The 25977-nt window shown below is 37.0% G+C and overlaps 1 protein-coding gene across 2 annotated transcripts in view; it reads left to right on the forward strand.

Annotated features, from left to right (window-relative positions):
• The window catches only part of LOC149264800 (S-adenosyl-L-methionine-dependent methyltransferases superfamily protein), a 367999-nt gene that overhangs the window by 287054 nt on the left and 54968 nt on the right, over positions 1-25977 (forward strand). For both annotated transcript variants that reach the window (XM_089428875.1, XM_089428867.1), the window contains exons 11-13: positions 9318-9439; positions 9844-9924; positions 10025-10099. In XM_089428875.1, coding sequence (XP_089285001.1) covers positions 9318-9439; positions 9844-9924; positions 10025-10099 — 278 coding nt within the window. The remainder of the gene's footprint in view (positions 1-9317; positions 9440-9843; positions 9925-10024; positions 10100-25977) is intronic.

The following is a 25977-nucleotide window of genomic DNA, read 5'->3' on the forward strand; positions in this document are numbered from 1 at the left end:
AAAAAAGTAAAAAAACAAAAAATAAAACGGATACAAAATCTCATACCAAGTATATTTAAAGCTTTTTACGTGGAGAAGCCCGTGGTTTTAAAAACAACCCATGGTAATTGCCCATGGTATTTTAAAAAGTTAAAGGAAAAAAAAGAAAAACAAAAAACAAAAGGAATACGTTTTACTTTTTAAGTGGAGAACATTTTAACGGAGGTTTTAAAAACACCCCATGGTAATAGCCCATGGTATTTTAAAAGTTAAAGAAACAAGAATACAAAAGCCCTTACGTGAAAGGTAAATATTACTTTTTACAGAAGGTTTTAAAAACAACCCATGGTAATAGCCCATGGTATTTTAAAAGTAAAAGATATTTTGATAACATTGGAGAAAAAAAGTGTGATCTAAATAATTTTGATCATTCAAATCTAAAGATTGTGACCGTACCAAGAGTCACGTCTCATCCAAATTTTCCGAGAAAAAATATTATTATAATTATAAAAAAGGATACTATATAAGCCTTATATAGTTACATATAAAAGAAAAAGTGGGTGTCAAAAAAGTATATATAAATTTTATATAATTATAATTTTATAATATATATAAATTAAAATTATATAATATATATAATTTATAATTATATAAAAAAAAAATTATTGTTATATAAATTTTTTTATTAAAAGAGTGAAAAAAGAAGAAGAAGAAGAAGAGAATATTTGAAATATATATATATATATATATATTAGATTTTTATAAGAGAGAAGTGGAAATATATTTTATAAATTAAGAGAATATATAAAATTAAAAAAAAAAGAAAAAACGAAAAAGCGAAAAGAATAAAAGGGTTTTATATAAAAAAAATTATTATAAAAAAAGAGTGATTTAAAAAGGTATTTGATATTTAAAGAGTAAAATGGAGACTAGTAATGAAAGGTTTCCTAAAACCTTTAGTAAAAGTGTTGATACATTATTTAAAATCAAAGGATCGCTCGTAGGAAGAGATATCATAATCACTATCAATCCTGCTGAAAAAAGTAATTATGTTAGTCCTAAATGTGCTAACCAATTGGTGATTCCTAAATCAAATATAGTTGAAAAGAATACTTTTGGCGAATATGACAAACAATATGACATAAGCAATTTACACCTAAATATTGGAGATTATACTTTTACCTCAAAATTCACTGTGAAAACCTTATGTTTTTTTGATAGTGACATTGTTTTGGGGTTACCTTGGATGGAAACTCTAGGTTCCTTTATTCTAAATACAAAAAATAAGTTTTTAACATTTTCTTACAAGAAGAAGAAAATAACGCTCCAAGATTTTACACTAAAACCAAATTCAGTAACACCAGAAGATATCTCAGATATTTCAAAGGTAATGTCTCAAGAAGGTAAAAAGGTATTACAAAATATGCAAAAAGAAATTGACAAAATCAATGTTGACAAAAATGAAGAAGTTTCTCGATTTAAAAACCATAGCGAAAAATTGCTGACACAAATTAAGAAACTTAAGAAGGATAAGAAGTCATTAGAAAGCTAGGTCCAACAACTTATCAAGAAGGAAGCATCAAATGTAGAAATTCAAGTTGATGACAAAACAACAAATATCGATTCAGTGAATGTCACAACTCAGGAAGAAGACGAGCAAGTTGAAGAAAACACGTGCTTGGATGTTGCAGTTCAAACAATGAACATTCCTAGTGAATGTTTCATAACCAACTCAACAACATCTTCGCCAGAAGAAAATATAAAAATTGGCACATGCCCAATAAGGAAAAATCAAACAAAAAAGGTTCCATATCGGCATCCAAATCATGAGAACAGATGAATCAACCATGCCACATATTTGAACCAGTCAGAACCGAAACAACAAACTAATGTTCCAGAAAAGAGTAACCTCAACTCAGTGCTACGAGAACAAGTCGTTACAAAATTCCAGTGATTAGAATGCTATACAGAGGATTAAGCTCAGATGGTCTGATCCCTTCTTAGTGCGACAATTTTGTCTGTCACTAAGAAGATCATATCAGCTTTCATCGACGAGGATAACTATTCCGAGACAGAAAGACTTTCGAAGACGGAAAAGAGATCAAGCCTTTTTTCATCGACAAGCTTTGAGGACAAAGCTCTTTGAGGAAGGAGGCAATGTAACGAATAAAATATATAAATAATGTAAATGATAATAATCATAATTAATTATTAAGTAGTAATTAGGTTGAAGAGGCATGTCTAATTGAGACATGACTCTTTATGAAGAGACACTTGCTTGATATATAAGCAAGCCTCTCGTTCTCATTGTAAATCATCATTGTTATTCTTATTCACATATTCATTCTTATTCATTTTTATTTAATATAATATTTATATCCTTAATGGATAATTTGATATTCCAAGTCTTTTGGAGTAATTAATTTGTAGAAGGAACTTTGTTCGCTTCACTTTCTTGACTTCCTTCTTGAATTTCACAACTCAAATTGAACTTCTTGATGCAGATCGAACTTTTTGACAAATGAGGTAGAACAACTTTTATCTATACTCATCTGTGGAGGTCGAATAGCCCTCTCTGGGCCAACTTGTCTCTAATAGAGCCGACTTGTGCTAGGAGGCTTATTTTGACTGTCTTGACTCAAAATAAATTCTTTTACATGGTACAACTTGCCCAGATGGGTCTTATATACATGACATTGACTCTCTTGACTCATGACAATAAATCTTATGACATGACAAACCCTAGAAGCATGAACATGCTTTACCTAGAAGACCAATCAAAAGAAGCATGAAACCCATGCTTTAAAATAATAAATTTTCTTTCTTCTTTTGCTTATTACATAAGATATACATATTGACATGAGTATAATGACAATTATGAAGACCAAAACTAGTTACATTTTCCAACACTCCCTCTTAACTAGGGAGGTATTCATAATTGTACACCTTGGTACACAATTATTCTCAAACTGAAGAGTTCTCATAAGAAGAGTCAGTTTGATATGCCATCTTCAAGCATCAACACCATGACCAAGTTTGTCAGCATAGTAAGGCCTGTTACCACTCAAACCAGCAGGGTACCTAAAGGGGTTCCTAAGAGGGAAACTACTAGGTTAAGGGGAACTATGGAGGCTTAGTCCACTATCACCATAGCTAAGTTTCCTTGCTCTTTACGAACTTTCACTGATGGGAGGAGTCGCGGTAGTGTAGGGATTTGCTTGTAAAGGATATGTCAAGAGATAAGTGAGAAGTGACCTTGAAAACCATTTCCCAAGGATGGAGTGAAGAATGGAGCTTGCTTGATTTTTAAGAAAGGGACTTGGTGCACCAGGGATAAGGGGTGAATTGGAGGGTTGAGGGAAAAAGGATAGGCTTATTAACAAGTTTCTCAATCCCTATAATCTTGGGAAGCTTGGATTCCCTAATGGTCCTTGACAAATAGTCTTTATTTAGAAGTGGGACCACATGGGGATGGAATGTAGCAACCAATGATGTTCCTATCCTGGACAAGGTGAGGGGAAAGGACCAAAGAAGAATACTTTCTTCAAAAGGTTGAATTGATCCTATTGTGGTCTAGGCTTGGGGATGCATAGGTACAATTCGATCCTAGAGCTAGGGCTTGAGGTTCGGGAGATTCCACCGTTAGAACTGCCTCAAATTTGGAGGAGAGGAAAGGGACCCACCAATGCAGTAGCCTATAGGAGATTGAATTTTTTCCTTGGGTCAATTCTCGGGAAATTGATGCCCTTGGTGACCCAACCCAGGTTCGGGGATGGAATGTAGCAACCAATGATGTTCCTATCTTGGACATGGTGAGGTAAAAGGACCAAACAAGAATACCTTCTTCAAAAGGTTGAATTGATCCTATTGTGGTCTAGGCTTGGGGATGCATAGGTACAATTTGATCCGAGAGCTAGGGCTTGAGATTCTCGGAGGTTCCACTGTTAGAATTGCCTCAAATTTGGAGGAGAGGAAGGGGACCCACCAATGCAGTAGCCTATAGGAGATTGAATTTTTTCCTTGGGTCAATTCTTGGGAATTTGATGCCCTAGGTGAACTAAAGGAGTTAGACTTGGGGAAAACGATGAAAATGCGTAAAAGAGGGTTGAAATGATCACCCTTTTTGAGGGATCATTGCCTAGTTCACTTAGGGATATGGAGTCAAGGATAATGATGAGTAAGAACTTGGTTTCTTGATCAAGGAGGCCCAGAAAGTCAACTTTGTCCAATGTTGAGAGAGAAAATAAAAGTGACCTTCAAGCTTTTATACTTCAAACAAAATGATGCAAGGTTCTTGAGATAAATAAATATCTAGGACATTTCACTCATATAACATTGGCCCATACATTAAATTAGCTAAAACATGCTCAATTCCACATTTCGATAATGCAACAACTAGCCCTAATTTTTGCTGTATGCAGCAACAAGAATAATAGCATAAAAATTTACTTACAATGTTATAGAGTATATCCAACCAACATTTCTTTTGCTCAATAAAGCTCCAAGACAAGAGAAATAACCCAAATCCATACATCAAAATTCAATTATCTCCAAAAATATCCACTAAGGAAAAAAGTGCGAAATTCTCTATGGTTAGGGCGTATCTAACATCAATATATAGCCTCGTAAGGAGTTCGAATTAGCCTATGGGCCTACATTAACCCCTAATGATAAAATAATGTGAAAATAAAACCCCTATTAGGGACAAGCCCACCAAACTAGCTCAAAAGTGTAAAAATAAGCCTCACAAGGGACCAAATAATAATGTGTGTATGTCGTAGGGCCCTCTAAAGGCTCAATAATATCCTGAAGTTCCATATTGAGGAATAAATTCCTCAGAATATGATGGACAAGGGGGTGGCTGCTTGTTCTCCAAGTAGTAGACCTGTGGTGCTCCCATGACATCGTACAAGTCCTGGGAGACTTGTCAAGAATGTGGGGCTGCTGTGGGGGCCTGCTGGGCATAATGTACCAAGCATATCATCATCATCGCAAAAGTGGATCGCTAGGAATCTCTGAGCATCTAAGAAGATCTGTGGAGTGCTGTCTGCTGCTGTGGAAGCCCATGGTTTTATATGCACACCCTACATGTGCCAATGTAAACCTTTTGGGGTTAGGATCCCATATAGGGAAACCAAACCCAAATGGAAACCACCTGTAATCCTGCATAAGATCCAATGCGTCCCTTAGGCTTACAATACAACTAGTCATTAAAATAATCAGGTAAAAAGCTTACAAATCATGGATAACAACGTGGGTACTTCATAATGGCATGCCCTTCCGTTGTGGGCTTTGGCATGTGTTAGTGTTTCCAAGCTCCAAAGGGGGTTAGTCAAGTACCTTATTAGGTGGTTTCAACCATTAAAGGGGATAGTATGTCCAAGGTACATCCCTATAATGGGGGTGGCAAGTGACAAATAAGTGGAATGGAATAGGAAGTGAGAGGGATAATCCCGGGCCACATAGTGGGGCATAGGGGTAGCTAGATAAGAGTAAGGCCACACTTGGGCTTGTAATGTATAGGAGGGAGCAATCGTGGTACATGAGGTGCCCTGACTTTGATTTTTCCACTCTTCTTCATATACCTTTTTCCTTTTATGAATTTTCTGTAATGCACTACTCGCGGCTCAAAGGACAAGAGCATGATATGTAAGATATAGCAATGATTAGCTCCTTTTAGGTAGGGCGATTCATTGCCCTTCAAGGGTTGGGACAATCATGGGTTCTTGGATGATAGGGGAGGCACATCTAGGGCCTATGGAACTAGGATGATGGCCAATGATTGGGGTAGAGCTCATGTAATAGCTTTTTGCCCATGTGCTAATTATTTTTGTGTCGACCATCTTTTGCATTTTGTGGTACAATTTCCTATTAAATGTGGCCATTTATGCTTTTCACTTTTTCTTTTAATTACTTAAACCTCTGGGGCATCATTCTAAGCTTGACCCAAGGTGGGGACAAGGGGATAGGGAGGCTAGCCCTATGTGGACCCATAATGGGAACGCAGATCTAGGTGGTAGAAAAGATGAATAGGGTATAATGAGTGGAAGGAGAGTAATATGTGCAGATAAAGGAGCAAGACCACACACCCAAAGTCTAGGTTTCCCAAGTAGTACCACCCTGGAACCAAATGGTGAATAAAGGAGATCCCATGGGACTATGATCCAAGGGTAACAACCAAAAGAGATCAAGGGGATAGGAGCACAAACTAAGTCCACTCTTTTTGCCAAATCCCCCCATCAATCCATATCTAGAAGTATCCATGATAAGCAAACCCAATACTCAATTACCAAATGACAAGACATACCTTTACATTCGAGAGGCCCACCGTCAAACATACAATCAATATAGGTGGGTGAGGTACCACATGGCTGGCTCAGGTGGCAGAGAAATGGCACAACGAGCTAGTAGGAGGCATCAAGGGGCTGCTAACTGAGGCTCATCATGGAGAAAAATTTCTCTTGGGGATATCACCCACAAAGTAGTGGGTAACAAGGCCTTAACTTGCAAGCTCTTTTTTATATAAGAACATAATGTTGGGAGGCTTATGTGAGATATCACACTACCTCTTCAAGGTACATACCCCATCCGGATATTCACTAGGTATGTCCTTTTAGGACTATTCTTATCTTAGATTCCCAATACTCAAAGAATATCAGTCCTCTTCGACCACTCTTGTCTTGGATACCTGTCCAATCCTCAAAGAGTGTTGGTTCATATCCTATCTTGGATTTTTCTATCCTCAAGGAAATCATAGATGCTTATCCAATCCTTCATCTACCATTCTCTCTCCATGGCCTTCACTTAGACTTATGGCTGTTAGTTTTGGTCAAGTGCATGACACATGAAGAAGAGAATACAAATGTGATTTTCATCGTCACTCCTTCTCAACCAGAGAGTAGATCCCTATTCCCTCTTGATTTAGAGAATAGATCCTTGTTCCTATTTAAGGAGACTTCTTTACTTTGTCTCAAATATTGAGGAGATTCTTGACCTCTTTCCAAGAAGTCATCACCACAAGCTTTATAACTTGTCTTCATAAATGTATCTACTATCAGTTCTTTTATGGAGATAACTCCAAGGTTCCCTCTTTTGCATTTGTATCTCATCATATTAAGTTTTTTCCTTCCTGGATACTATGGGGCCATCTTCTTCCTTTAATCTTGTGACAAGATTCGGGCCATCAACTTTGCACATCATGTTCCTCCAATCATCATCAATGTAGGCATTATGTTGAGCCTTGTCAAACTTCAAGCGAGTCACAACTCCCTCATGAAAGTCATATTTGTTGATGTAGAATCATGAAGCTCAGGTTATCTTCTTACAGTGCTACCTTTCAATAACCTTCCAAGGATTGTCAAAGCCATTTACACAATTCATATGTTTTTTGAATTGAGCTCAACACCACTAGTTGAACTCCCCTCAACTGTCATCATGTATTCTTGTAGCGTCTTTCTAGGTAGCAAAACAATATGTTAACCAGGTAACCAATATCAAAATATAAATATCAAACGTACCTTACCATTATGGCCCCTTTCATCAAAATATTTGCATACTTGAGTCCTTTGAGATCATCATCCTTTGATATGATCCATCTCCACTTTATATAAGAATCCTTCCATGCATTTATTTTAATGATCAAACTTGATTACCAAGTTACAATATCTTTCTTGGAGTTGTCATTATTAACTCCATATCTTTCTTTTGGAGAGTATGCTTGATGTTGACCCATTTCACTATATTAATGCCGTGCTACATTATGAGAGAATCTTGATCTTCATCTATTCCCAAGCATGTCAAATTTCTTCTTTTCGGGCATCATGCAATCATATAGAACACTTATCAAGCACACCTTTATATCCAACTCTTTTTGCAAGATTCTTGTAATTATGAACCTTACCCTAGAGAAAAGTTACATAAAATAAGCATACCATTGCTTTCATGCAATCATCTAGCCATCCTTTCTTGAATGAGATTGCTTCTTATACCTGTCAAAGATAGGTTTCTTTTCCAAAGAAAGACTTTCATTATGTCTTTCATACTGTAACTTGACCATTAGGATTCCTTTCATCCTTTAGAAATATTGTTTTCATACTAGATGGAATAAATTCCAGTCATAATGCTACTTCCAAGAATCTTCCATAATGATGATTCTTATAGCATCTCGATGATCCCTTTTTGCAAAATGGCTACCTCTAACATGATGTTAGAAACTTCTTATATGAACAACAATATACAATATGGTTCCGATTTTCTCATTCTCCTTAAACTAGATGATCTTTCCCAAATGAAATTAAACAAGTAGATTCTAATTGTTCTACTATCATGTGCTTCTATCTATGATGCTATGCTTTTTACAAGATCAAGACTCCTCTAGACTATACAATATTGCATGTTACTCTACTTTCAACATAATAAAAGAAAGATAAAATTCAAAAGGAATCTGACAGAGATGAGACTTCCTTCAATAATAAATATCTTGGGATCTTCTTCTTTCAGCTTCTCAGCTTCTCCCCTTTCTTCAGCTATGTGAGCTTCACTTCTTTCCTTCCTTTTGTTGTTCACTTTGATGTTTGCACAATCCCTTTGATAGTGTGCATACTCGTCGCATCCAAATCATTGAATCTTGGACATATCTATATACTTCTTGGACTTTCCAAACTTCCCTTTCTTCAGCTTCTTGGTTCTTGTAATGAAGGCTTGAGAACTTTCATTTGATTCAGTGTCATCCTTTGCCTTGATCCTAGACTCTCCCAAGATACATTGAGCCCACAATTCATCAAAAGGTGTGGTATCTTTCTTTGAGTAGCTGCTAGTTGCAAAACTATTCCAATCAGGTGGCAACACATTTAGTACACATATAGTCATCTCAGAATCTGTAACAGTCCCTGCAAGCCCTTGTAGCTTTAGTAATTACTATAGTCTATAGTCATAAATGTACTCTTTTTGCATTAAGAATGTGGGGTTGCCATTCTCAAATGTTCCATGGACTGGGTTTATGGTTTGATTTTAAGTTTTTGATAGCATTTTGTGAGGGAATCTTCTAAACTACTGCAGATTTGCTTGCTAATTCAATTCTTCCAGATTCTTAACATTATCTAGGAAAAATGGTTCTTATCACAAGGGCGGTCTTAATCTTATATTGTTGGTTTCCTAGTGTATCCAAGAGTTTCTTAATATATCGGTCTCTGCATAGGATATGAGGATTAAGGACATTATGTAGATTGGTCAGGCCTAAAATAATATCACAGAGCTGAATGGTGGATTTTGTGATCTGAATAAATATTTTGATGTTTTGGTCATTAAGAGATAATTCAATTTCTTTCTTATTCTGTCAGGGTCAAAGACTTGTGTCCATGTGGATCATACTTACTTGGCTAGTTTATACCATGGTGGCATGATCACTGGATTGGGATTGATTATTTCAGAACTGGAGCTTTTGGTTGTCTCAGAAAAGATGGTAAAATCTAAATCCTGAATGTGGTCCACACCTCATAATTATATTTAAACTTTAAGGGAATAGACCTCTTCTGATTTTTGGACGTTCAGGTTCTAATTTTTGTAGAGGATTTGTAAGTTGGGAGATATTACTGAGGTAGGCAGTAGGGAAATTGGGAATTGGGAATGTGTAATATGTATTTTGCCACGGAAAGCAAGTTTAAATGTCCATGCAAAATCGCAATTGAAGAACTTTGAGTAGACATGTCCATAATAATAGGGAAATTTAAACTATGGCATATCCATTCTTAGATACAAGTTGAAACTGGTATGCAAATTTATTTCAGTAAAAGATTTTATCTATGTTCTAAATCTCGTATATTTTCACTGAGTGTACATGATAGCATATTACTTTATTTGTCTCAGGTGAAGACAGTTATAGTTGGACTAGGTGCAGGTCTCCTTCCAATGTATTTACGTCAACGTATGCCTTTTCTTAATATTGAGGTAGTATGCATAGCAGTTCATTGTTATGCAGAGATCAAAATTTGAAATTCATTATTTTGTATTAAGATGAATTTTCACTTCTTCAGTTTTTATTATTCAGGTAGTAGAACTGGATCCTATCGTTGCAGATCTAGCACGAAATTTTTTTGGCTTCATTGAGGATGCCCAAATGAAGGTATGTGCTTTATCTCTTTGTTTTTGGTTTGTGGGTATTCACTGTTTGAGTGATAAGGACATATACTGTTTTGGAAGAACAAGGCTCTTGTGTTACCTTTTCCTGCATAGGATAGTTTTATGTAACGAATAAAATATATATAAATAATATAAATATAATGTAAATGATAATAATCATAAATAATAATTAGTTAAGTAGTAATTAGGTTGAAGAGGCATGTCTAAATGAGACATGACTCTTCATGAAGAGACGCTTGGTATATAAGCAAGCTTCTCGTTTTCATTGTAATTCATTATCATTCTTATTAATATATATTTTTGTATCCTCCTGGATATCTTTATATTCTAAGTCTTTTGGAGTAATTAATTTATAGAAGGAACTTTGTTCGCTTCATTTGGTATCGGAGCAGTTCGGTCCTCTAGGTTGCTTAAGGGGGCATAGAGCTCATTCTCTGATCCAAGTCTTTGGCTATCGACTCTTCGTCAAATTTATTGCTGTTGCAGTTCAAGCTTTTCGCTAAATATTTGGGAGTTTATCCTTTTCTCCGTTTTTCTAGGCCTTTGGCCATAAAAAAAGAAGAAATTAACCAAAAAAAAAAAGTAAATAAATGAAAAAAAGAAGAAGAAAAAAATGTAAAAGAAAAAACAAAATGGATACAAAATTTCATACCAAGTATATTTAAAACTTTTTATGTGGAGAAGCCAGTGGTTTTAAAAACAACCCACGGTAATTGCCCATGGTATTTTAAAAAATTAAAAAAAAAACAAAAAAACAAAAGGAATACGTTTTACTTTTTACGTGGAAAACATTTTAACGGAGCTTTTAAAAACAACCCATGGTAATTGCCCATGGTATTTTAAAAAGTTAAAAAAAAAAACAAAAACAAAAAACAATTTACTTTTTACGTGGAGAACATTTTAATGGAGGTTTTAAAAACAACCCATGGTAATAGCCCATGGTATTTTAACATCGTGACCGTGTCATATGAAAAGACGTGACCTTTATATTTATTAAGTGGGGTGACATTAAAAATTTATCAAGGAAGTAATTAAGTATATAAAAAAAGGGACCAATTTATTATTAAAAAAGGTGAAACTATTATTATTATAAGATAATAAAGTTATTTTGAAAAGGGGTCTTAATATAAAGAAATACATACATATATAGAGGGCAACAATATAAAGGAGTATTTTTTTAAAATAAAAGGGTATTCAAGTTTTAACAATCCACATTGAAGGAGAATATTTGGAAAATATATATAAAAAAAAAGATTTATTAAAAAAAAAGAGTAATTTAAAAAATATTTAATATTCAAGAAGCAAAAATGGAGTCTAATACAAAAATGAAGGCCATAAGATTCTCAGAAACTGTACCCAGAGACGGTAAAGCGTTATTTAACATTAAAGGAACTCTCGCAGGAAAAGATGTTGTTATTTCTATTTCTCCGGCAGAAGATGCAAATTATATAACACCTAAAATTGCAAACCAACTAGTGATTCCAGAGTCAAATATAATTGAAAAATTAGAATTAGACCTTTTTCGCAATAAAATATATGACATAGCCAATTTACAGTTAAACATTGAAGATTATACATTTGTATCACAATTCTCAGTTCAGACCCTATGAAACAATCAAGGTGACATTATTTTGGGTTTACCTTGGATGGAAACTCTAGGTTCCTTTTGTTCTAAATATAAAGAAGAAGTTTTTAACATTTTCTTACAAGAAAAAGAAAATAACGCTCCAAGATTTTACACTAAAACCAAATTCAGTAACACTAGAAGATATCTCAGATATTTCAAAAGTAATGTCTCAAGAAGGTAAAAAGGTATTACAAAATATGCAAAAAGAAATTGACAAAATCAATGTTGACAAAAATGAAGAAGTTTCTCGATTTAAAAACCATAGCGAAAAATTACTATCGTAAATTAAGAAACTTAAGAAGGATAAGAAGTCATTAGAAAACAAGGTACAACAACTTATTGAGAAAGAAGCATCAAATGTAGGAATTCAAGTTGATGACAAAACAACAAATACCGATCGAGTGAATATGACAACTCAAGAAGACAAGTCAGTTAAAGAAACGACACACGTAGATGTTGCAGTTCAGACAATGAACATCCCAAGTGAAGATTCGATAACCATCTCAACAACATCTTTGCCAGAAGAAAATATAAAAATTGCCACATGCCCAGTAAGGAGAAATCAAACCAAAAAAGTTCCATATCGGCATTCGAATCATGAGAACAGACGAATCAACCATGCTACATATTTGAACCAGTGAGAACCGAAACAACAAACTGATGTTCCGAATAATAGTGATGTAATCTCAATCCAGTCTTATGCTAACAAGTCGTTACAAAATTCCAGTGATCAGAGTACTATACAGAAGATTAATCTGGGATGGTCTGATCCCTTCTCAGTGTGACAATTTTGTTTGTCACTAAGAAGATCATATCAGCTTGTATCGACGAAGATGGCTATTTTGAGACATAAAGACTTTCGAAGCTGAAAAAGCGATCAAGCCTTTTTCATCGACAAGCTTTGAGGAAGGAGGCAATGTAACGAATAAAATATATATAAATAATATAAATATAATGAAAATGATAATAATCATAAATAATAATTAGTTAAGTAGTAATTAGGTTGAAGAGGCATGTCTAAATGAGACACAACTTTTCATGAAGAGACACTTGCTTGGTATATAAGCAAGCCTCTCGTTCTCATTGTAATTCATTATCATTCTTATTAATATATATTCTTGTATCCTTATGGATATCTTTATATTCCAAGTCTTATGGAGTAATTAATTTATAGAAGGAACTTTGTTTGCTTCATTTTATCTTTTTGTCTGATTATTTTTTGGTCTAAAGAAGTTTTTATTGATGCAAAAAAGATATATATTACAGAATGCCACCGTGAACGAAGTTACAATTGCCTCCTATAATATTCCTAATTGTTCTGGGAATTCTTTCTGTACTTTCTAATTCCTAGATTGACCTCCATAGACAGATTTTGAAAGACCATTGATTAATAAAGCCTAAAATAGATATTCAGTGTGGTCACTGCTGGGTGGGTTATCATAATGTGGATAAACTTACTCCGAGAAGACAAGAGTACTACTGTGCACTCTTTGACAGGTAGAAATAAGAGTGTCTGATTTTTTTTAGGATTGCCACAGAAAAGGTCAGTGGCTTATCCGCCTTTGGTATATGGAGTCAAGAAGGGCGAGGTCAAAGGTGAAGGACCTTGGTTGGAGCGAGCTAGAGAGAGTATACTTTTAATCAAGCCCTATGGATTTCCAATTTCAATGGAAATTAAGATGAAGGAATGCAACTATAGTTTCCTTGATGGTACCTTGTGACAAATTTGATAAAGAAGATTTTAGAGCTAGAAAATAATCAACATAACATGAAAATTTCATAGAAGCCCTAATTCTACAACCCTGCAAAATGGAAGAAAGTACTCACAATAAACTTGCACAATTCACCATAGCATCACTTCATTAATCCAAGAAAATCATATCATGGCAATTTTATCCCCCCCAAGACAAGTCACTGTCCATTAGTGATCCATTGCATCCAAGAATACAAGACTAGTAGTGCACATTCTTTCACAAGAGGAAATAAGAGTATGTGTGATGATTATCCTCAACAAATTGATCCTCTCCTATTTATATGAGGGTAACCAAATCGATTTAGGACAATATACACTAAAAGCCTTAAAAATATACTTTTAAAGTGTTTATAAGTAGGTTAGAAGTTGACCTAAAAGATACCTCTCATAATGATAAAGCATAATAAATAGCCTCTTTTTATGCCACACGTGTCAATAAAAGTCCCTCCAAGAATGATGTCATCCTCCAAAGGTGAAGATCTCCCTCGAACAAGGTGCTAGAAATGGTGAAGAGTGCTCCTCACTCCAAGCCATCTCCTCAACATCAAAGGTGCATCCTCAATCCATATCTATGCAAAACCATACGCCATCATTAGTAAGCCCCACATCATCACTCTAGCCCATGCAAGGGTGATGTTAGAAGCTTAGGGCATAATGTCATCATCAAGAAGTGTACCATCGCTCTAAAGGGATCACGAGTCAACATCATCATCAATGGGTACCATGAATAAGGCAACGTCCACCAAGACAGTACAAGGCCAACCTGGGGGCATCCTATGGTCACTTGGGTACATCATCATTCTAGGTAACATCCTAGTGTCATTGTCCAACATTTCAGTGTCTTGTTGACCATGCATATGTCAATAGTTCCAAGAAGCAGAATACACAACAATGGATACAATTTTTAGTCATTGTTATCCCAAATTCGGCAGTTTGATTGTAAAAATGATTCTAGTATGACTATGAAGCCATGTAAAAACACCTACGTAAGCCTTTGGTTCTTAACAAAGGGTTTGACTCTAGGAAGTTTTTTAACCTCCCTAACTATTTTTGTTCCTAAACACAAATATTTAGTAGAGTTTTTCTTCAAAGCATCCCCCAAAGCTAGAGTGTAATCCTCTAGTAAGGTCTTAGGTGAGTCCTAGTGTTATTTAGTCTGTATTTTTATCATACTAGATCATGTGTCTTGTGTTGTAGAATTTGGCTGAGTGTTGAGGTCATGTTTTAATTGTTAAATTCCCCTTCTGTGTAGGATGATCATGTAATATTTGACGTAAAAAGTGTTGTCTACGAATATTTTAGGTGGATGATTAATCATAATTAGACGTCATCGCCTAAATATTTTTTAGACCCACTTTGAAGGTGAAAATGTGTGTTTAATCCCCTCTAGAGTCACTTAATTTATTATATGGAAAAAAATAGCAAAAATATCAATCTTGAAATTAGTCAAAAAATAAAATGAGAGAAAATAAAATTTCTCTTCAATTGGAAAAATTAATTTTGGAGAAAAGTGACCTTCTCGAGCAAGAATAAATTTCAAGAACTCAATTCCAAGGAGACAAACTGCTCAAAAAATTCGTGGGTCTAGAAGAAATTAATTTTCTAAGGTCCTCCATCAAAAGAAAAAACAAATTTTTATGAAAAATCAAACCTTTAGACCATGGTGGTTAAGTCAAGGATCAATTTTCAAGGAAAAAAGGCTGGAAAAAATATTTTTTGGACTGTGATCCAGGCCTTCAACAACAAATTCGATATTTTCTTCCAGATCAAGGGACATGATTGAATTTTGGCATGGATCAAGCAACAACTAGCTATTATCTCCGGGATCAAGTCAAAATTATGCACTTCTTTGGACCTAGACGTTTTCCACTTGGAGGGGGATCGAGATCTCTCTATTTTTCTATATAAGGAAGCTATTGAGCTCCTCATTGTATCATGTAATCATCAGAAAATCATTCGATGAAGCTGTGAGTCAAGTTGCTAGATGTAATTTTATTTTGTAGTAATAAAATGAAAGTCTTTGGGGGTTTACTCGCGATGGTGTTCCTTTTCTGCTTCTTGTGGTAATGTTGTTTTGAATTGTGCTCTAATGCTCTACTGAATATAATTTCTAAGTTATTATTTCATTTGCGAGCAGTTGGATTATCTATATGCACAAGTATCTTGCATTAAGCATTGGGTTTAGAAAAGCGTTCTAGCTCAGTAGCAGGTATCTTTAGGTCATGAGGGTTTTAATGTGTATGTAACCCCTCAAGTGTGAGAGATTATTTGATGTTCAGATCTTGGGCATGAGGGGAAGTCTTCAATTGGAACACCCAACTACCAAGACAAGAGGTTTAAAAGCCCATCGTTTTGAATTTTGAAAGGCCTATCTAACGATTTGTGTGCAATAACTTGGCCATGGCACTAAATTAAAATTTATTTTCCTCAAATAATTTTTTCGAAATTAAATTATGCAAATAAAGTGAGATCTGCTAATTAGAGCCTGTAAATCTTTATTGTGAATGTTGTAAATAAATTCACTAACCCTTGTAATTATTTTCTATTTTTTGTACTAATATTTTCTAGCTTTTGTTTATATTTGCCATCTTGTATATATATTCCTTGGGGTTTTAAGTTTGATTTTCTTGTAAGATTGAAGGGACAGCTAGTGTTCCCTATGGAATTCGTTTTTGCAGATAGATATACTTCAAGATCAAAGAAAAAATAAACTTTTTGGAGATCTAGCTTTCACAAGCCCTAGACAGATAGGGTTTCAACAATATTTCATCCCTTGGAAGCCGTCTAGCAGATCTGGTTGGCATGTAGGGGGGTTTGAGGTTCCACATTTCTCGTAGAAGCCTAGATCTAGGCTTTCATTGTTCTAGATCCCCAACAATTTGCCTTAGAGGAGTAGCCGCAAACCCTAAGGAGCTGATAGCACTGCAAAATCAGAGTTTTGTTAAGGGTTTTCGCATGCTAATTTTTTGCAAACAATTTCAACAGTTAATGTTACTAATTTTCTCTTTAATTCTGATTTTGGAGGGTCACTGCAGGCTTGAAGACAAAGTTTTAAGGCCAGGTTCTGATTACAAGGTTTGAAGGGGCAGCCTCTAGGGTTACTGACAGTGATTTGCTTGGCCGCTAGTCATATAGGCCTATTAGCCCTAGCCGCAGGGTTATTTGGGTTTCTTTTGATTCCTTTTTGGTTTAAATTATAGTGTGATTTAGCAGGCATAACCCTTTTGTTTGCAGATGTTTCTATCACTGGTTTTGGCCTAGAAGCTAACCTATCTAAGTTTGAGCACTTGAAAACTCCCACAGGCCTAAACACTGGGCTGTTAAGGCTTGTTATTTTGCTTCTGAGATTGATCTATGGTGTTTATAGGCTCATAATCGTTTAAAGGACTTGATCACTTGTTTTTTGGAGCTTGTAACCAACCCATTTGGGCTTTATCGTTGGAATTTCACCTTTGAAGGCTAGCCACAGGGTTTTAGAGATCCTTTTGACCTAGCTGCAAGGTTTTAAGGGGCTGCTCCTACCCCATTTAGCTGATCTCAATTATTTTTGCAGGGGTCTGACATCATTTTGATTTGGAAAGTTGTCATCGTAATTCTGATCCATTGGAGGCCTTAATAAAAATCATGGCAATTGTTTCAGGATTTATTTGTTTTGTAGATATAAAACGTCATTACGAGAGGCTTTTGGCTTCTTTTTTTTTCTGTTGGTTTGGAAGGCTATTGCAGAAGATCTGATCCATCAAATCCTCTTTGTCTAGAGCCCTTATTTACCCTAGCCGTGAGGATTTTCAAGGTCTGTCCATATTTTATTGATCTTGGGCTAACGCATTTGTGGTTGCAGGTTAGAGCATACCTTTGAGGAAGGGGCACAACACTTGTTTGTGGTCAAAAAATTGATCCTATCCACCATGATCTATTTGCACACTGTCACAAAGCATCAGATCTGAAGCTTCTCATTGTGGACCCCAATTACAACAATAATCATAATTATAAGCCCTAAACACACTAAGAATCAACACATAATAATCACAAGAATAATTATAAGTGTTTTTCAAGTGTTTTGGCTTTGGTTCCTTGCATTTTGGTAACTGATCTTGGTTAATTGAAGACTGATATTGACTAATCTTGACTGAACAGTATTATGATCAGATCTTGAGAGTGGCATCTCTGAAGTTTTATACATTATATCTATCATAAAAATTGGTTCTTGTGCACTAGCTCTTGCTCCTTGCATTTGGTAATCAATCTTGACTCAAGTGGATTGACATACATTGACAATAAGCTACAGCGACACCATCTTCTGCTGGCAGTGGTATATCGGAGGTCTGGTGCAATTTTAAGCTTGGTTGCTTGTGCATATATTGGCTTTTGAATAGCAGATTGGTAGTAGGTTGGCATTGCTTTGGTCAATGATAACCTTTGCCTTTACTAATCATCTCTCTTCCTTCTCTTCGGGAATTGCATTTTATAGTTGCATTGAGTTGCATAGTTGCATCTTTCTTGTTAGCTAACTTGCATTGTATGGTTTAATTCGTCTCACTGTTAGCAATCTTATCTAAATTGCTTGTAGTTGTGCTCTTGCAATCTGGAAAGACTTCTTTTGCTCTAATTTGCTAATCTAATAAGTGAAAGAGAAATTTTAATAAGCACATTTAAGTAATCAAGAGGCATTGCTATAATTGTTTCAAATTAAAGTGCTTCTCTAATTGGTTCTTGTAATCTTGTTGATAAGTGATATTTGACATTCTGGTCATAAGTGATCTCATCTTGTTGTCGTTGGTGCACTTTTATTATAATCTCATTTTGGCTCATCTCTTGTATCTTTATCCTAGATTAGAATTTCATAATTAAAATTTACCTCCAAGCATAAGCTTGGTTGATAGATATTTAGGGCCACATTCTTTCTCAATTTGCGATGCTTGACCCTTGCACTAAGGTTAAAATAGGTGACCTTGCAGTTCTCTTGTGGGCAATCCCTTATAGGAATGGAAGCATCTAGGTTGCTAAAACTCCAGGGTAGGTATCATTAATGAGGCCTTAGCCTCCTTCCCTTGGACTTCTTTCTACTGTTGAGAAATCTAAAGGGAAATGATTAGAGTGATTTCTCTTTCTTTGATAACTGCTTGTGATGTCTTTTTACTTATCTTACTTATTAGCTTCACTTATTATTATTATGTTTGTGTATCATCAAACAACTACCAAAAACAAGAAGAACAAGAACACAGAATATAGGCTGCAAGCCAGGGCCAAAACCTCTCCACTTGAGAGGAAAACCCGCAAATCTCCTCTTCCTTATAGATTCTTCAATTGACGAATTTCAAAACCTTTAGACCAAGACCAATACCCTCCAAGACCAAGTCCAAACTTTTCAGATGATGTGCTTTCCTTGTCCAAATCAAACCCAGTCAAATCTCTTCTAGTAGCACAACTTCGACTTCCAACTGCAGAATTTCGGCCTCCACTGTAGACATGAAATTTTCGGCCTTCCTAGAGTTTTTGCTACCACACGAGTGAGCTTCTTTTAGCCTCCCAAGACTTGCTTAGACCTTCGCTTGGATTTCTCTAACTCCTGGGGCTTGAGGATGGCTTCTTGTGACCTTCGCTTGACCTTCTTGCCTTCTCTTCTTCAAGATTGAACTTTTAAAGGAAAAACTTAGATCTACTGCAGGAACCCTACCCTTCCTTTGCAAGTGTGAGAGAGAAACAACCTAGAAACCAAGTCTTCTTCGTCCTGTTCCTTCTTCACTGACTTCTTCCTCTTCTTTCTTCGCTTGAATGAGTGAGAGATGAATCTGCGTCAAGGAGGTCGAGTTTCCTCCTTTATATAGGCTTCTTAAAGGTGGACGTGGCTCCTCAAATTAGGTTGACTTGCTAGTTGCCATGCCGACTTGGCCTTGGAGGGTATTTTCACACTTTTAAGGACAAAAATAATTTTCTTTACAAGTTACAATGTGCCCGATGGGTTCTTCAACTTATGATAATGGCTGTTTTGATTTCTTGACCTAGGACAAATCCTAGAAGCACTCAATGGGTGCTTAACCTATAAAATAGAAGACCTTGAGCATGGAACCCATGCTCCAAAAACAATAATTATAATTTTCTTTCATTTTACAATTTACAAGAATCAAAAAGTACGTCTCATATTTATGAAGACCGAACCTAGCTACACTTTTTTCAACACTCCCCTTAACTAGGTAGTCGGGAGGTATTCATAAATGGTACATAGACATTCTCAATTTGAAGGGATCTCATAAGAAGAGTTGGATTGGTAACTGATTTGTTTAGCATCATATCAACCAACATTGTCACATAGGAAGGCCTTGACTAACAACTCTATCTCTCCACGAGATCAAAGCATGATGCTGGCAAGAGCAGTGACTTATAAACACCATCATCATTGTCTCTCAAGGTACATACCCCACCCGAGCGTTCACAGAGTATGTCCTTCTTTGGACTATCCTTATCTTGGATAGCTAGTCCTTAATGAATATTGGTCCACGAGTACTCTTATCTTGGATGCCCTACCTCAACCTTAAAGAGTATTGGATGCCAGATGCTTACCTAATCCTCCATTCTGTCTTCCCAAGTGAAGACAAGAATGATGTGCCTATCTCTTCCTCTCAACTAGGGAGGATACATCAACCAAACCAAGCTTGCCTCTCAAATACACGAGCTTCTTATTAGGAAGAGATTTCGTCAATATGTCAGCTACGTGCTCATCGGTGGAGATATACTATAGCTGCAACACATCATCTTGTACTTGCTTCCGAATGTAGTCATACTTGTTGATATGCTTTGTCTTTCCATGAAATATTGGGTCTTCAGACAATCGTATACAATTGGTGTTATCACAATTTATCACTATAGGGTCCATTGGTCCTTCAAATAGGTCCGATAGTAGCTTCCTTAATCAAACAACTTCTTTGCTTACTTAACAAGCTACAATGTACTCATCCTCAACACTATTCAAAGTAACTATATCTTGCTTTCTGCTCATCCATAAGATCATGGAGGATCCCAAGCTGAAACATCCTCCTGTAGTGCTCCTTCCATCTTGGTCACTGCCTACCCAGTCCGGATCTGTATATCCAATCAAGTGGACATCGTTCCTCCTCTCGTACTTCAGGCAATAGTGGATGATTCCTTTCAGATATTTGAGAATATGCTTTGCTGCTATCCAATGATCATGCTTTGGTTCCACTTGGAATTGATTGAGAACATTTACTGCAAAGCATATATGTCTGGTAGAGTATTCACCAAGTACATTAGGGAACCAATCAATTGTCTATACTTGAAAGGATCCACAGGGCTCGATTTAGAACTCCCTAGTCTTTTGAAATTTGTGATCATCGTGGTTGTATAATATTCCCAATTTTGATTTTTCGTTTGAGGAGATTAACGAATTTTATTGGGGAGGTGCTAGGCATAGCACAATTTTGTAGTTCGAGTTTTAGATATGATTTCGGCTTGTGGAGCTTGGTAGGTGGGGGCCACAAGAGAGACACAAGAGAGAAAAAAGGGAATGCACACTTGTGGAGCAAGAGAGAGAAAAAAAGAGAGGATGAACTAGTGGAAAGCGGGGGCCACCAAGGGAGAGAGAGGCCAACAATTATAAATAGAGCAAGGAGGCTCTCATTTGGGGGATCTTTAGTCATTTTACAATTTCAACATTAGTTCTCTTGACGTGCTTAGCTAAGACAACTGTGCTATTCAACACAAGGAATTTCCGAGCGGGAATTCCACCTCTACCTTCGGTGAACTTCGAGTGTCACCCTAGGGGAGTAAGAAGGATTCCATCTCAAGGCTTCTCTAGGGTCTATATTGCATACCATTTCCAGTTGGAGCGTGCTTCTCTTAGGGTGCAGAAGGAAATTCAGAGGGGCTGAGAGAAGCTAGCAAATATTAGAGTTTTGGCTGAAGAATTTGCAGAGATTTATCCATTAGGAGGGCAAGCTTTCCTTTGGTGATTTACAGGGCAGAGAGTGCTGCATTTTGGAGGGCTGAATTTATCTATTTCAAAGGTTTCTGAACAACTATTGCGCATACATTTTGATAGGGAGATTTGGGAAGAGGCTTGGAGTGATTTGCAGGGCTTGGAGGATATTTTTATAGTAATTGATTGGACTTGTATAGCATAATTATTTCTATAGGATGTTTTTCTAGCTAGTTAGAACCATACACATTTCTTGGGGTCACTGGGGCACGTTGAATTCAGCCCAAACCCTTTTTGGGCTTTTGTGGGTTTATTGAGAGGAGTCTGTGACTAATTGTATAGAATTTTTCGAGCAATATTCGGGCCTCAAATCCTCATTCTTATAGTAGGGCGAATTGCTAGTTAGCCAGGGAAGTCTGCATCACTTGGTGGGCTCAGTTTTGGCTTGGAGTTGGGCCAAACCATTTCTGGGTATTTCTGGGGCTTTGGAGGGGAGTCCGTGGCTACAATTTCAAGGTGATCCGAGCATTCTTGAGGGCAAAACCTTCTGTTCCATTCTAGCAACAGTGGCCAGTTTGGGCTCCTCTAGATCATAGTTGTTCTACATGGGGTTTGCATAACTTGCATAGCAAGCCCAGGTTCCAAAAATTCAGCTCATTTTATGTACTCTTTTATCATAAAATTAATAAAATGGCTTAGATTGTTGCTGGACATTTTTGTGTTTTAATTATTGTGTACGAGTTACAATTTATTTATTGTTATTAGTCCATTGCTTGGTATTAGTTGTTAAATTCCAATTAGGAATATTACAGTGGTATCAGAACATGATCTTGGCCAGCTGTGGGGGAGCCAGTAAGATCATGGAGGATTTGGCCATTTCTTCATAGTGACTGGTGAATTTATGGGCACTCTAATGACTCCGAAAGGGAAGAGTATAGAAGGGATCATGGAGGAGCTGATGAGGGAGAACCGATTGTTGAGGAGGCAAAACCAAAAAGTCCTAGAGAGGATGCAACAAATGATCGGGACGTTGAGACAACCAACAGAGAAGCCACACACATGCACACTCAATTCAACAGAACAATACCCATGGTCGGCTTAATCGACCTACCGTGCCTCATTTTTTGGGTGAATCAGATGAGGAGAGGGAATCAGACACCTTTGCAAATTTGATGAGGTCCACCATGGATAGGATTGATGAGTGTGAGGTGTTGGATCCTAGGATTAGGAGGGATTTCTCATTTGAGGAGCATAGAGCAGGACAATTAGATTATGAGACTAAGATACGCTTTTGTTGGTGGAGACCTGGCTTTGGATACCAGGAGCTTGAGGAGGAGGTTGAGCATGAGATTGTGGGCACACACGAGTGTGAGGAGCGCGTCGATGTGTCCAATTTGACGCATGGGTCACCCTTGTTGGAGATCCCTTCGGTAGCTCCTGTTGACACCCTAGTGGAGAGAGTAGAGCATACACTCAAAGGGCCCTTTGTTGATGAGGAGGCACCCATGGATGAGATGTTGTCCATTGTTGAAGGATCCATTGATGAGGTGTCCAGGGCCATGTCTGAGTTTTCAGGCAATAACAACACAAAGAGGTTGATGAGGTGCCGAGAGACATATCCACCGTTGATGGGGAGTCGATAGGTATGGAGGCATCTGTTACAGTTTCTAGATGATAGCTACCTATCGCTGATTGTTCAGGATGTTATGCATGATGAACTATCTTTCGAGGGACAGTTAGTGGCTCATGTTGAGCCCATGGTGGAGGAGGATGAGCATCCATCCTTAGAGTCGACAATCGATGAGGAGCAATCAGATGCATCGGAAGCCAACAGAGATGTCATACTTTCAGACGACAGTCCCTTTCAGGCATACATTGATGAGGATTGTTGCATTATTGGGCCACCTCTGCATGTTGGTGAGAGAGAGGCCGCATTACCTAGGAAAATTACATGTTGCCAGACTAGTGAGATGGTGCGACACGAGTTGTGCAAGGTGCAACATTTGCACGATGGAGGACATGTTTCATGTATGGTTGTTCATGCATTTGATCTGTCTCTCACGGTTGGATGGCGAGAGATATTGAGTTGGTATCCGGTGGAGCTGGCTAGGAGGTTTTGAACAATCAAGATTTAAAAGCTTTTCATTAATCTACTAACATTATTATAGAAATTTATTTCATTGAATAAGAAATCATAAACTCAAAAAAAACAAATAATAACAATGATACATTATTACTATTAACTAGCTAATTAACATCTATATCATCATAAACTTCAAATTCTTATACCTTATTATAATTTTTTTTTTTAAACGCAACATTAAAAAACATCATTCAATTCCTGTATCAACTTGTTACTGGATATGTTAGCTTAGATTTGCAATCTACATCCCAAAGCCACCAATACTCACATGTTATCGAACTTTAGGCAACACCTGTTTTTTATATATTACAAGTGCCCTATTTACCATTTACCATTTCAACCATAGACCACCAATGAGGCATTATGTAAGAGAAGAATGTGTTTATGACCACAAAATGATTATGTAAGCCTAACCCGTTTCTTATGTAGCCACAATTAAGATTTCCTAGGTTTTTCATTAAGCAATGGAACACTATCAATATATCCTAGAGTTAGAAGAGAGGTGCTTATCCCTAGCAATTAAAATTAACACAATTATAAATGCCAGATAATTAAGCTTTGAGTACCATCTCAAACAAATCTCCATTACGTTTCGCAGCTTGGTTCCCTCCCTCGGCATTTATCTCTCTCACAACAGTTCTGCGATTGTCCTCCCATTTTGTTGCTCCGTTACCATGCAATTGCTGCCTCGGATAGTGTGTTCAAGGTTTCCGTTCCCATCTCTGGAGATATAGCGCCCATTTTTTGTTGCAAACCAGACTACTATCACCTGCTCTTTTGGTAAGTTGCGTTGTTCCTTTACACATTATTTTCTCTGTAATTTCAGTGATTCGATCAATCGATTTTGTTGGGTAGTCAGTTTGATCAATGAATTTGTTACCCTTTTGATCAAACCTTTTTCTCAGTCAGTTTGGTGATTTGGGTTCTTGCCAGAGCTTTGATTTGGAAATTGAAAAAAGCAAGCACTGGTCTTGAGCAATGGTGGCTTCTTGATCGTATCAGGATTTGCTTTTGCAATTCTCTTTAGTTAGGCTCAGCATGCTCCATAGCTGTGATCCGTTCAATATTCTTGGTAAAATGGTGCTAGTGATCCAGTTCTCTAAATTAGTTAGTGCAATTTGAGCCCTCGCCCGGCCCTTGTACGCCTCTTTGAAGGCTCTGATCTTTCAAGAAGTTTGAGATACTGCTGCATGGAAATATACCCAATGGAGAATTCTGATAGTATTTGGGAATGGTGCAAAGCTCACAAGAAGCTTTTCACGATGAGCAAAATCCACCCAATAGTAGATGGATTCTCTTCAGTAGCTAAAATCGGTTCTCTTATTTCAGAAACCTCCCACCAAGTGTCGCATTTCGTAGATTTGTGACATGCGCGTCGCAACCTCAATTTCATCAAAACTCATGAACCGAACACTGCAGAGCTCATTCCTCACATCAAGCTTGGAGATATGACATCCCACATTGCATCTAGGAGTTGTCGACACATTCAGCTCAACATTTTTGGGGTAAGCCCACTTCCATGTGTTATGTTGCATTTCTAGCGCTTTTTGCGTTTTGTTTCATATGAATGTTGTCTACTTGATTTCAGTGAGCGATTGCTATCATTTTGATACATAATAGCTTGTAGTAGCACCATTTTAGTTTTTGTTTCTATGTCACTATTATCGCATGCATGAAACTGTTTTGCACGAACCATCCTCGATTTGGTGACTCACTTCACCCACATGCATGTTGATCTGTTTACTGAATATTTCATTCAATTTTTTCATGCACGATCAATCAATTCTACTTTCACTTAGTGTCACCATGCATTCACTTCATGTTTTCTTTCCATTGCCCATCTGCAAGTCTAGCCAACCTTGGCCCGAAAACTACCTTCACTGAGACAACATTGCACAATCCAAGGGAGGAAGGCTCTGTCTTCCTCTCTAGAAATGCACATTTCTACCTAGGCACTATCCTCAAGCCCCTGTGGATTACTAGAGGGGCTTGAGAGCCAAAAGGTTGTTGGGATCCAGGTGGGATTCTCCCACATCGTGGAGTCGGTAGGTGATGGTAGTAGCTGCATGATGGACTCAATGGTTGGGAGCACACACCTTTTCATATCTCCTTCAAAGTTCTTGGCAATACTAGTGACATGATGGATTGACAGAGCAGCAGGAAGTTTTCATGAGTTGTCATGGCATGTTGGGTTGAGATGGGATTGTAGGATGATTAGACTACTCTGGCTGAAGTTGGTAGGAGGAGGTGGCATTGTCATGCCACCAAACAAGGCATCATATGGAGACAGTGCTCTATCATTGATGTATTGGGCACTTGAGCTACTAATGTTTGGCATGGTAGCCTTATTCTTGTTTGCATGTGAAGCGTTGGGCCACATAGGTGTAGCTGGGCAGATGAGGAGG

The sequence above is a fragment of the Pinus tabuliformis genome, chromosome 6 (assembly GCF_031772625.1).
Source record: "Pinus tabuliformis cultivar Carrire ecotype Pingquan chromosome 6, CPIR1, whole genome shotgun sequence".
Taxonomy (NCBI): domain Eukaryota; kingdom Viridiplantae; phylum Streptophyta; class Pinopsida; order Pinales; family Pinaceae; genus Pinus; species Pinus tabuliformis.